Source organism: Megalobrama amblycephala, linkage group LG23, assembly GCF_018812025.1.
Source record: "Megalobrama amblycephala isolate DHTTF-2021 linkage group LG23, ASM1881202v1, whole genome shotgun sequence".
In the NCBI taxonomy this organism is placed as follows: Eukaryota; Metazoa; Chordata; class Actinopteri; order Cypriniformes; family Xenocyprididae; genus Megalobrama; species Megalobrama amblycephala.
In genome coordinates, this window is record NC_063066.1 from 11,147,518 (window position 1) to 11,160,261 (window position 12,744).

General features: G+C 35.4%; 1 protein-coding gene across 5 annotated transcripts in view; it reads right to left on the reverse strand.

Annotated features, from left to right (window-relative positions):
* The window catches only part of ablim3 (actin binding LIM protein family, member 3), an 84,799-nt gene that overhangs the window by 30,930 nt on the left and 41,125 nt on the right, over positions 1–12,744 (reverse strand). For all 5 annotated transcript variants that reach the window (XM_048176822.1, XM_048176821.1, XM_048176820.1 and 2 more), the window contains exons 4-7: positions 10,397–10,512; positions 7,147–7,273; positions 6,500–6,593; positions 691–778 (exon numbers count right to left, since the gene is read on the reverse strand). In XM_048176822.1, coding sequence (XP_048032779.1) covers positions 691–778; positions 6,500–6,593; positions 7,147–7,273; positions 10,397–10,512 — 425 coding nt within the window. The remainder of the gene's footprint in view (positions 1–690; positions 779–6,499; positions 6,594–7,146; positions 7,274–10,396; positions 10,513–12,744) is intronic.

The window sequence follows — 12,744 nt, forward strand, 5'->3', positions numbered from 1 at the left end:
AGTACACAATGGATGTTTGAGCATTTAATTATTATTTTTTTATTTTTATATATATTTCAAATTTATTTAATTGAGGTAGCCTATATATATATATATATATATATATATATATATATATATATATATATATATATATATATATATATATATACACACACACACAAACATACACACACTCCAAATCATATTTAATGTTTTTAAAATAGGCTATATAAAATAGTAAAATAGTTCCAATAGATTTTACTGTGGTACCGAAATTGGTACCGAGAACCGTAAAATTTTCATGGTATCGGTACCGACTACTGGAATTTTGGTACCGTGACAACACTACTTTCTACATTGGAGTAAAACAAGTAAATATTCTCATTCCATGTTGATGTTATCTAATTTCATAAGGTTTATTTTTTAAATGTTGATTTTGTGCTTATTTAATATTAAAGATTTTTATTTAAAGAAACAATCAATTTTGTTCCCATATTTTGAAAAATGCAAATTTCTTAGAAATTATATAATATTAAGTTTGACCACCTGAGGTTGACAATCACCATTTTCTGAAAGTTAAGCAACTTTCACTGACCATTTGTTGAAAAGAAAAAAAAAATCACTTCCTTATTTGGAAGAGTTAAAGGCCCCATTTTGCACCCTATTCATGGAAAGTGCCGGCTGTTGGCCTCTGTAACCTCTCCTCACCTGTGAGATACATCTCCTCTCCTTCTGTAAACATCATCTGACACCGGGCACAGCGAGCACAAGTGGGGTGATAGTGCTTCCCACCAGCCTGGACAGAGAAATAGAGGGAGAAAAACAGAACATAAGAAAATGTTGGAGGACACTCTAGAGGATTTTAAAACAACACATACAAGCACATAAATGCTCCAACTGTTGAACCTATTATCATGAGCGCAATAAAAACAGTAAACACATGCTTGTCTCAACAGTGTCCTCCATATTAAGCAACAGAGCACTCTTCCTTTATTGCTGTTTTAATACTGCTTAAGACTTATTTGAGCTCTACAGACATTTAATGACTCTCTTGCATACCATACACACATTTAAAGCTTACAGAGATCCTTCAGTGCCAAGAATCAGTAATTGAGAGAACTGTTCCTCTGGGACATATAAAACAAGGACAGTTTGTTGATGGAACTGCAATTTTTTAACCATTTTTTTTAAAGGTGCAATGTGTAAATTTTTTTTAGGATCAATTGACAGAAATGCAATATAATATACATGACTATGTTTTCAGACCTTACATAATGAACTGTTATGTTTTTATTACCTTAGAATGAGCCATTTCTATCTACATACACATTTTGCGGCGGCATGTTTCTACAGTAGCCCTAAATGGACAAACTGCTCTACAGAGCGTTTGCTTGACTGGCTACTCTCTGCTGTCTCAGACTTCATCTTTGTCCTGTGTTGGCCACCATAGCTTTTCTATATTGCAATTCGCAACCTCACTGCTAGATGCCGCTAATATTTACACACTGTACCTTTAAGTACAAAATGAGATAAAGATGATGCCCCAAAAGTAAAAGTAAAATTCTCAGTAGTAGGGGTTTAAAAATCCATTTGTGTATTATGATTATAATTATACAACAGTAAGTTCCAGTCCCTGATTCTGATTGGTCGAGCAGCGTTCTAACAGTGCTGATATAACAGTTCAAAGTATGTACGTAAAGTTTGTATTTACATTGTTATGGAAGTAGGTGGTGACAAGCGACTGTCTTTATGAGTGATTTACTGAATCAGATTTGTTCAAAACAGATTTGTGTGTCTTTATGAATGAGTCACTGAATTAGCAACTACAGAAAAACAATTTGTTTAAAACACTGACTCATTCAGGAACAAAATATGTTATTGTCTTCATGAATGAGTCATTGAATCATTTACTCACTCAGCTCATTCACGCAAAACTGATTCATTTAGGAATGAAATATTTGAATAACTAAATAAGTTACTCAAAATATTCATTCAAAATGCTGATTCATTCAGGAACAAAACATTTGACTCTCTTTACGAGCAAGTCATTTAATTCATTTCCTCGAATCGATTTGTTCAAAAACAAAGATTCATTCAGAAATTAAACAAGTGTCTGTCTTTATGAATTAGTCACATTAACCATTAACTCAAATGATTTGTTCAAAAATGCTGATTCATTCAGGAACTACTGTGTGTTGCTCAGAGACACACAACTAATTTTTCTGTGGCTTCGTTTGGACATTAGATGAACAAAAACAGAAAAAAACTGCTCAAAAATGTATCTAAAATGCAAGTTCTTAGACTAGTATAACAGTTGCTATTTATAGACACATATTGCAAAAACACCAAATGTTCTCTCATTGGGAAGTCCTGAGAAGAAAGGGGCGTATTGGAGAGGAGGCACAGAGCAGGTGGCAAGAGAAGGCCAGTTTATGAGTTAGAGACATAGTGTATGCTGTCATTGCTCCAGGAATCAGCAAGCTGTCAGTTTCTAAGTGCTCAAAGGTATGCGGTATCACTAGGTGTCTCCCAGGGGGAATGAGTGCAAATCAAACAGGCAGATAAAGATAAATCAGCCTGTGTCCCACTAGCTATAAATAACCTGACTTGAGCTCTCGCTGGAACACAGAGCACTTCACACCAGCCACTCAGACTGGGATCAGAGCAAACAGAGCGACAGGAATGAGTTAGTTTGTGTGAGTACACAAGCTCACACAAATTCTTTTCAAATGTGTGTGTATTAGCATTAAGCTTCATCAGCTTTGGAACTCTCGGCTGGCAAATTATCTCCTTTCCTATTTGTATGTAAACTACCTCATCATGTTTCTCTTCCCCTGTGACCGTCACATTACTCAAAGTCTCTTGCGCTCTCTGTCTCTCTCTCCAACTCCAGTACTCCACAACCCTGTTTGGGAGTGTCACAGAAAATAGCAAATCAACAAATGAAAGGGTGTCAAGGGTACCTGCCAAAAGAATCATTCTTGCTTATGAAGCGTCAAAGGCCAGACTATTAGGCCATTCCTCTGAAGGACGAGCCACTGGGGAGGAAAACTAAAGGCAGGGCAACCCACTGGCTCTTCATTAGCTCCATCACTCATTCTCTCAGTAACTACCCATTGAAACAGTAGTGCTAAAAGACCTTAATGTTTAGCGCTGCATTTCAAAACCACCCGCTATTATAATAAATTGCAAGTCTGTCTATCTATCTAAACAACTGATTAAAAACACTGATTCATTCAGGAACAAAACATGATTGTCTTCATGAATGAGTCATTTAATTATTTACTCAATCCATTTATGCAAAACTGATTAATTTAGGACTGAAATATGTGAGTAACTGAATAAGTCACTCAACAGACTCATTCAAAACACTGATTTATTCAGGAACAAAATGTAAATCAATCAATCAATCAATCAATCAATCTATCTATCTATCTATCTATCTATCTATCTATCTATCTATCTATCTATCTATCTATCTATCTATCTAAACAATTTGTTCAAAACACTGATTCATTCAGGACCAAAATGTGATTGTCTTCATGAATGAGTCATTTAATCATTTACTCAATCCATTTATGCAAAACTGATTAATTTAAGACTGAAATATGTGAGTAACTGAATAAGTCACTCAACAGACTCATTCAAAACACTGATTTATTCAGAAACAAAATGTAAATCAATCAATCGATCAATCAATCAATCAATCAATCAATCAATCAATCAATCAATCAATCAATCAATCAATCTATCTATCTATCTATCTATCTATCTATCTAAACAATTTGTTCAAAACACTGATTCATTCAGGACCAAAATGTGATTGTCTTCATGAATGAGTCATTTAATCATTTACTCAATCCATTTATGCAAAACTGATTAATTTAGGACTGAAATATGTGAGTAACTGAATAAGTCACTCAACAGACTCATTCAAAACACTGATTCATTCAGGAACAAAATGTAAATCTATCTATCTATCTATCTATCTATCTATCTATCTATCTATCTATCTAAACAATTTGTTCAAAACACTGATTCATTCAGGACCAAAATGTGATTGTCTTCATGAATGAGCCATTTAATCATATAATCATTTAATCCATTTATGCAAAAACGATTCATTTAGTACTGAAATATGTGGCTGTCTTTATCAACGAGTAACTGAATAACTCACTCAACAGATTCATTCAAAGTGAGTTGTGAGTTGCTAGGGTGTTGCTAAGGAGTTGCTATGGTGTTGGACTATACCATATTATCATCTTCTAGGAGTCCATAGCTCAAATGGTAGTCTACTGTATGGTAGAAGACGCAAAACTTTCAGGAGGAAGAACGAGAGAAATAAATACCAGAAACAATAAGAGTGATGCTTGCCTCAAATGTTTATTCTCTCAAAGCCTTCTCCTCTACTTGTCTCTCCAAGGTGTATTCTTTGCCGTCTGTTAACCATAAATGTTCAAAGAAATATTTGTATTTCTAAGGGAACAGTGCTTCAAATGGTGGTTTTATTCCCCATCTGTCTGGGCTTCTTTATCCATCTTCTCATATTTAGCCCTTGATCTTTTTATAACAGAGGCTTCTTGCCTGGCCCGCTTGATGGATCAATTCATGTTCATTTCAGGTATAACTCAGTGCAAATGCCGTCTATTCAACTGAGTTCTGAGGTAATTCAGAGTCAATAACAATCAAAGACGAGTCGCTCATCACAAAAAACTACAATATAATGACTGAATTGCTCAGGTCCAGTGTTTTCTAAAGGGTTTCCACAAAGGTATTACAGGTGTCTGTGGACATGAATGAAAATTTCATTACATTTCTAATAAAATATATACTATCATTCAAAAGTTTGGGGTCAGTAAGATTTTTTTTATGTTTTATGTTTAGGTCTCTTAGGCTAATCAAGGCTGCATTGATCGAAAAATACAGTAGAAACAGTAAAATTGTGAAATATTATTACAATTTAAAATAATTTGGTAACACTTATTTTATAATATATATAGGGAACACATATTTGCTATTAACTGACTTGTTGCCTAAATAAACTCTTAATTTACTGCTTATTAATTGTTAGTAAGGTAGTTGTTGTAGCATTTAAAGGTGCCCTAGATTATGTTTTTAAAAGATGTAATATAAGTCTAAGGTGTCCCCTGAATGTGTCTGTGAAGTTTCAGCTCAAAATACCCCATAGATTTTTTTTAATAAACACGCCAATTTTATGCTGCGGCCCCTTTAAATCCCGTGCTCTCCGCCCACAGAGCTCGCGCTTGCCTTGAACAGTGCCTTAAAGTTTACACAGCTAATATAACCCTCAAAATGGATCTTTACAAAGTGTTCGTCATGCATGCGTCGGATTATGTGAGTATTGTATACTGTTATATTGTTTACTTCTGATTCTGAATGAGTTTGATAGTGCTCCGTGGCTAACGGCTAATGCTACACTGTTGGAGAGATTTATAAAGAATGAAGTTGTGTTTATGCATTATACAGACTGCAAGTGTTTAAAAATGAAAATAGCGACGGCTCTCTTGTCTTCGTGAATACAGTAATAACCGATGGTAACTTTAACCACATTTAACAGTACATTAGCAATATGCTAACGAAACATTTAGAAAGACAGTTTACAAATATCACTAAAAATATCATGGATCATGTCAGTTATTATTGCTCCATCTGCCATTTTTCGCTATTGTTCTTGCTTGCTTACCTAGTCTGATGATTTGGTTGTGCACATCCAGACGTTAATACTGGCTGCCCTTGTCTAATGCCTTTTATAATGTTGGAAACGTGGGCTGGCATATGCAAATATTGGGGGCGTACACCCCGACTGTTACGTAACAGTCGGTGTTATGTTGAGATTCGCCTGTTCTTCTGAGGTCTTTTAAACAAATGAGATTTATATAAGAAGGAGGAAACAATGGAGTTTGAGACTCACTGTATGTCATTTCCATGTACTGAACTCTTGTTATTTAACTATGCCAAGATAAATTCAATTTTTTATTCGAGGGCACCTTTAAGTTTAGGTATGGGGTAGGATTTATGGATGTAGAATATGGTCATGCAGAATAAGGCAGTAATATGTGCATTATAAGTACTAATAAACAGCCAATATGCAAGCTAATAAGACACCAGTTAAAAGTGAGAATAGTTCCCCATACTAAAGTGCTACCAATCATTTTTTTATATTCTATTTTAATATATTTTAATATATATATTTAATATATATATTTAATTTATTCATGTGATGGTAAAGCTGAAATTTCAGCAGCATTGTCAGGATACTTTGCTTGATACTTTGTTCAAAAGAACAGCATTTATTTGAAATAGAAATATTTTGTAGCATTACAAATGTTTTTTTCTGTCACTTTTGACCAATTTAATGTGTCCTGGCTGAATAAAAATATTAACCCCAGACTTTTGGATGTGTATTGTTGCACAGTGTCATGTTAAGAGTCTAAGTAGGGGGGTCTGTTAGACACTGGTCTTATGGTGGGATGTAAGCAGCAGAATGTAGTCTCACCTCCAGCACACGTCCACTGATGTATCTGTCGCATGTTTCACACTTTATCCCAAACTGGGCGTGGTAGTCTGCCTCACAGTAAGGAATGCCGTCTCTGCGTGCAAAATAAGACTCGCATGAATGAACACATTCTTATGCTGTTACCAAAAATAAAACACAGGTGTTCAGGTTTTTCAAAAACATTAAACTATGACCTTTGTGACTCTTCTATTAATGCTATAAATCTTTCATGACCACTTCAAAATCGGAGTGTCACAAAAGTCCCTCACAGGAGCAGTAAATCATGTATATATACATACACATAACTGTTCAAAAGTTTGAGGTTGGTAAGATTTTTTTAAAAAGAAGTTAATAGATTTTCAGCAGTAATTACTCCAGTCTTCATGTCACATGAACTGTATGATTATTCAGTGAGAGAACGTGTCAACACAAATTGCCTAATCTAAAAATTATCCACATATATACATAAATGATACATAGGCCTGTTATTGGAACTGAATGTGTAAATATTAGAGTAATTGTGATTAAATATTCATGTGAGTTCATGTGGTTTCAAACATGAGAAACAGGCTGCTTTGTGCAACACAGTGTGTGTAATGCGTGGTTGAAAGAAAGCCAACAGGTCAACAGAAGCAGCGGTCACTCACTTGCTGATGTACTCCCCCGTCAGGACCAGGCCGCAGGTCTGACACCTGAAGCAGCTGACGTGCCACTGTTTCTCTAACGCCAGCAGAGATTGACCCTGTTTGATCTCCTCCTTACAACCTGCACAGTCTAAAAAGAGCCATGAGGAAGGGAAGAGAGGTTATATAATGGACTTAATCATAAGTCTTTCCTGTGTCCAGTCAGACTTGACAGGTTTGTAAAAAAAAAAAAAAACACACACACACGAAATACAAATCAATAAATCATGATGAAGGTTTGGTTTAGTTTTTTCTTAAACAGATATACACACTTTGAGCTGTGTGGTTTGGGTTGGGCAGCATGACGCATGGCTGCAACAGGATTTTGAGCACTAAAATGGCAATGAATCATTTGTTTTTATTTGGAAGATGTTCAGCTGTGTTTAGAGTATTTTCATCCTAACACAGAGCTCAGATTTTTTCAGTTCACCGGCCTGGTCAATCAGATCAGTCTTTAGACAGAGACAAATGTACGCTTTACAGTACTCTCCTTTTCCAACAATTACTTTCCTTTTTGCTGTAGCAGCAGTGATTCAAGTTGAAGTGGAACAGAAGACAGATCATTCTTGTTATGCACTGAAGTACCTTTTATGAAGCAACTTGCGGAAAAAAAGAATATACTTTTGTTGTAATTTAAATAAGTATTTCTATATAAGGCTTTGCCAGACTTTCAAAAGTATAATCTGGTCAAGCTCAGGCACTCAAACTTGATTATTAGCACAATGCCAAGACTATTAACAGGATGTCAAACAGAATGAAACTTAACAGGATGGAAATAAAAAGGTAAAGTTAGCCATTGCTCAGAGAGGGATTGAGTGTTTGCTTACATGAAGGTGTTAACCTGTGGCTGTTTGCATAAACTGCTTAGACAAGTCTTAGTCCATCTCATTTCTTTCTTGAAGACTTTTTTTTGAAAGTCAGTTACATAAGAAAGTAGATTGATCTAATTTGAATCTGAAAAGTAAGACTGATTACCACTTGGCTAACTGCTAGTTGGTCAACATAGTGGCTATGATTATGAGGTAAGCTCCTGAAATTAATTTTGATAATTATTTTTGTTGTAACCATCATCTAAAAATGTAGTATTATCATTTTGATTTTTATAATTTTATTAAAAATTTTCATTTAAAGGGTTAGTTCACCCAAAAATGAAAATTATGTCATTAATGACTCACCCTCATGTCGTTCCAAACCCGTAAGACCTCCGTTCATCTTCGGAACACAGTTTAAGATATTTTAGATTTAGTCCGAGAGCTTTCTGTCCCTCCATTGAAAATGTATGTACGGTATACTGTCCATGTCCAGAAAGGTAATGAAAACATCATCAAAGTAGTCCATGTGACCATGGTGACCATGATGTACATCAGTGGGTTAGTTAGAAGTTTTTGAGGCATCAAAAATACATTTTGGTCCAAAAATAACAAAAACTACAACTTTATTCAGCATTGTCTTCTCTTCCAGAATCCTTTCCATTGAATTGATTCCATTGAATCCTTTCATCTGTCGGCGGTGGTAATGCACTTTTACGTCGCCGTGGTTGTTTTTGGCGATTAGGACATCCGTGACATGCACACTTACGCACCATTTTAAAAAATATAGCAATACCAAAATACAAACAATGTAGAATAGCTTGAATACAGTGTGCGTCTCCCTCAGACTGTAAACGAAGCTCGGACGCACTACATAACACGTCAGCAGCGTCTTACTTCAGCAGCTGTGTGTGTCGTGAACCACACTCCGGAGCAGAAGGGGGCGGTAATGCACCAAAAAGCTGGATGCCAACCACCGTAAAACAGGAAAGAAAAAGAAGAAGAAGCGGAGTCGTGAACGCGGATTGACAACAGACCCGGAAGAGAATACAATGCTGAATAAAGTCGTAGTTTTTGTTATTTTTGGACCAAAATGTATTTTCGATGCTTCAAAATGTCGCGGATGTCCTAATCGCCAAAAACAACCACGGCGATGTAAAAGTGCATTACCAACGCCGACAGATGAAAGGATTCAATGGAATCAATTCAATGGAAAGGATTCCGGAAGAGAATACAATGCTGAATAAAGTCGTAGTTTTTGTCATTTTTGGACCAAAATGTATTTTCGATGCTTCAAAAAATTCTAACTGACCCTCTGATGTCACATGGACTACTTTGATGATGTTTTTATTACCTTTCTGGACATGGACAGTATACCGTACATACATTTTCAATGGAGGGACAGAAAGCTCTCGGACTAAATCTAAAATATCTTAAACTGTGTTCCGAAGATGAACGGAGTCTTACGGGTTTGGAACGACATGAGGGTGAGTCATTAATGACATAACTTTCATTTTTGGGTAAACTAACCCTTTAATATTAGACAATAAAATTACATTGTTTAAACTATGTTTAAAAAATGAAAGAACACCTAGAATATTATATATTAAATCAGTTTCTGATGTTAGGCGTTACACCAGTTGACAAGGCAAAAATGGTAACATTCATTAAAACAAAAGTAGTTAAATTATTTAAAATTCACTATTATGTTGACTTATTGTGACTTATTGTGATAAAATATAAGTAATATGATTCCCATATTTAAAAAAAAAAAAAAAAAAAAAAAAAAAAACATTAATACTTTAATACAGTTTTTAAAATGGGAAAGACTGCATAGCAGAAATGACCCAGGCATGTTCAGACTCTGTACATTTGTTCAACTAAAGAACAAACATAGACACAGAGCTCAGATGCTCTTCACCTCTGGCCTTTATAAAACATCACAACATTCTGCCTCTGTTTACCCAGACACTACACACACTCTAATCTGTTGAACAGGGGTCTGTCCTCACCCCTCAGAGACATAAAGGTCAATACAGCATTATGGAGGGTTGTAGCTCCCGGCCCAGAAAAAAAAAAAAAAAAAGACTACTGACTACTGAAACAGAAATTGAAAATAACAAATGAGAATATCCAAACTATAAAGAAAGAAAGAAAGAAAGAAAGAAAGAAAGAAAGAAAGAAAGAAAGAAAGAAAGAAAGAAAGAAAGAAAGAAAGAAAGAAAGAAAGAAATGAAAACTTTGAATGGCAGACTTAGCAAAAAAAAAAAAAAAAAAAAAAAGATTTACTATGCTTATTCACTAAGCCTTTTTGCCGTGTTAGAACTGTCGACTGGTCCCACACACACACACAAACATGTGGACCACATGTTATGCAAATGTTTAAATTGAAGGGTGAGACTTACGACTGGGCCCATGGATTTTGATTGGCTCATTGGAATTAACCAGCTTGAGGGAACATTGCTGACAGACACATTCTTTACCACTGAACGTCACTCTGTCCCCAATTGGAAAAGGTTTCCTAGAGAGGGAAAGACAGACAGATAACATGTTATTAAACATAGCACACACACATAGGTAAACCATAGCCTAAAATTTGTCCAGATTAAAAAAAAAAATTCTAATAAATCCAGAATGCTTACAAAGAAGGCTAAATTACATAGTAAAGAAAAGTATTGGCAGGTTGGCAGCCACCAAATTGCTAATATTCCAACAGCAATTGCAAAATTTAGGTTTCAGTGCACATTTCCTGTTCTTTTGAACTTTCAATTTATCAAAGAAATCCATGAAGAAAAATGTATCCTGCATATCCCACAAATATATTAAGTAGCAACTGTTTTCAACATTGAAAATAATAAGAAATGTTTCTTAAGCAGCAAATCAGCATATTAGAATGATGTCTAAAGGATCATGTGACACCGAAGACTGGAGTAATGATGCTGAAAACTGAAAAATCAGCTTTGTCTTCACAGGAATAAATTACATTTTAAATATATATGTAAAAAGAAAATGATTTTAAATTCTTATAGCATTATTACTGTTTTACTGTATTTTTGATCAAATAAATGCAGCCTTGGTGACCATTAAAAAAATCTTACTGAGCAAATAGAGTTGAGGAAGGCCACATTACCCACAAGCATTAAACACAGACCAGAGCCGAACTGTAATGATGGCCCAGCTCTTCCCTTCAAACACACTCAAGAAACAAACATTACTGAAATAAAGGGTCAAAGTGACTCACATCACATAATTTGAATTGAATTTTTTGATGGGGTTAATAAGTAAGGACAAGGTGTGATCTCTCTTCATATTAGTTTTGCTGGTGAGCAACATGGCTTTGCTGATCCACCAGAGAGTGCAGTATAATCCAACCTGGACCCATCTGGAAATTCATTGTAGTTTAAGATGGTCTTTATGCTATTCCTCACCATTCTTCCAAATCTTTTACTTATCTTAACCAAGAACAAGGCCATGTTCCACAGTTTACATAAGCTTAGATCCTGTTTATGGTGAATAGATTTTGTTTTGTGTAGATAACTGCATGTGTCTCTTTAGAGCACATGCCCACATGTCTCATGACGGCTCGCATAATCCATTGTGTCCACAGCACTGCTTTATCTGCTCAGTAATCAGCATGACTGGAAGCTTCTACACTACGAGACAAATCCTATTACAGTAGGCTATTGCTCTACTAATGCAGCAATTATGAAACAATCCATTTACATTGAACCATGACCTTAGAGGAGCACCGGCTCTGCCACTTTATAAGATTACAGAACAGGTCCTTTAAAAACAGATCCTGTATTATTTCTGTCACACTGCCACTGTCTATATTAATCAGTTTTAACCTTACTAAGAACACTGGGTTCCTACTCTTTTTCAGAGATCATTTTCCAGGAACTAAAAGACTAGGATCACAGATTCACAGTCTAAAGTAATTTTAGTCCAGAAGTCTTTAAAAATGTATAGTTTATGTTTTAATTTACTATATATTTTTGATTGCATTCAGTCGTTGTAATTCAGTTTTTGGAAAGCACACTTTCTATATTCATCTTAAATTATGTTATAGTGCATTCATATTATATTTATACACTATTTAATAAAATGATCCAACCAATCATAAGTAATAATGTAATGAAATATTTAGGGCTGTCAAAATAACGCATTAATTTCGATTAATTAATCTAAGAAAAAAAATAATGCGTTAAAAAAAATAACGCAGATTAATCCATTCCGTAATGACCTTTGAACCTGGAGCCGTTCTAGTATGAAGAAGGGAGACGACGACTGCTGCGCTGACGGACATAACGAGCAGAGGTCCTCCCTCGTGCGTGCGAGCTCTCTTTGTCTTCAAAGTAAGCACCGTCTTTGCAGTCTCTCTATCTCACACATAATAATCTAAATCAACTGACACAATGCTAAAAGTTCGTAAGACCGAATCCATGTTTCACGAGGCGCATTCGGAGAATGTTTTTTCCTGAATAAATGCTGGGTGTGAATAGTGCTCAAAAGAACGTCGCCTCGTCTTCTCTGACAGGCGCCCTGCACGTGCAGCTGACATAAACCACACTTTCAGTAAACAAAAAGAAAATCCTATCCAGTGGTGAAGTGTTTTCTGTGTTGACAAATCTTTTGCGATATCCTAATAACAGTTGCGATTCGCACGCAACGCGTCAACGTGGACCAAACGCAACCTAATGACTCATTTGAACAGATTCATTTGAATGAATCATGACAACAACTGATCTGTCCA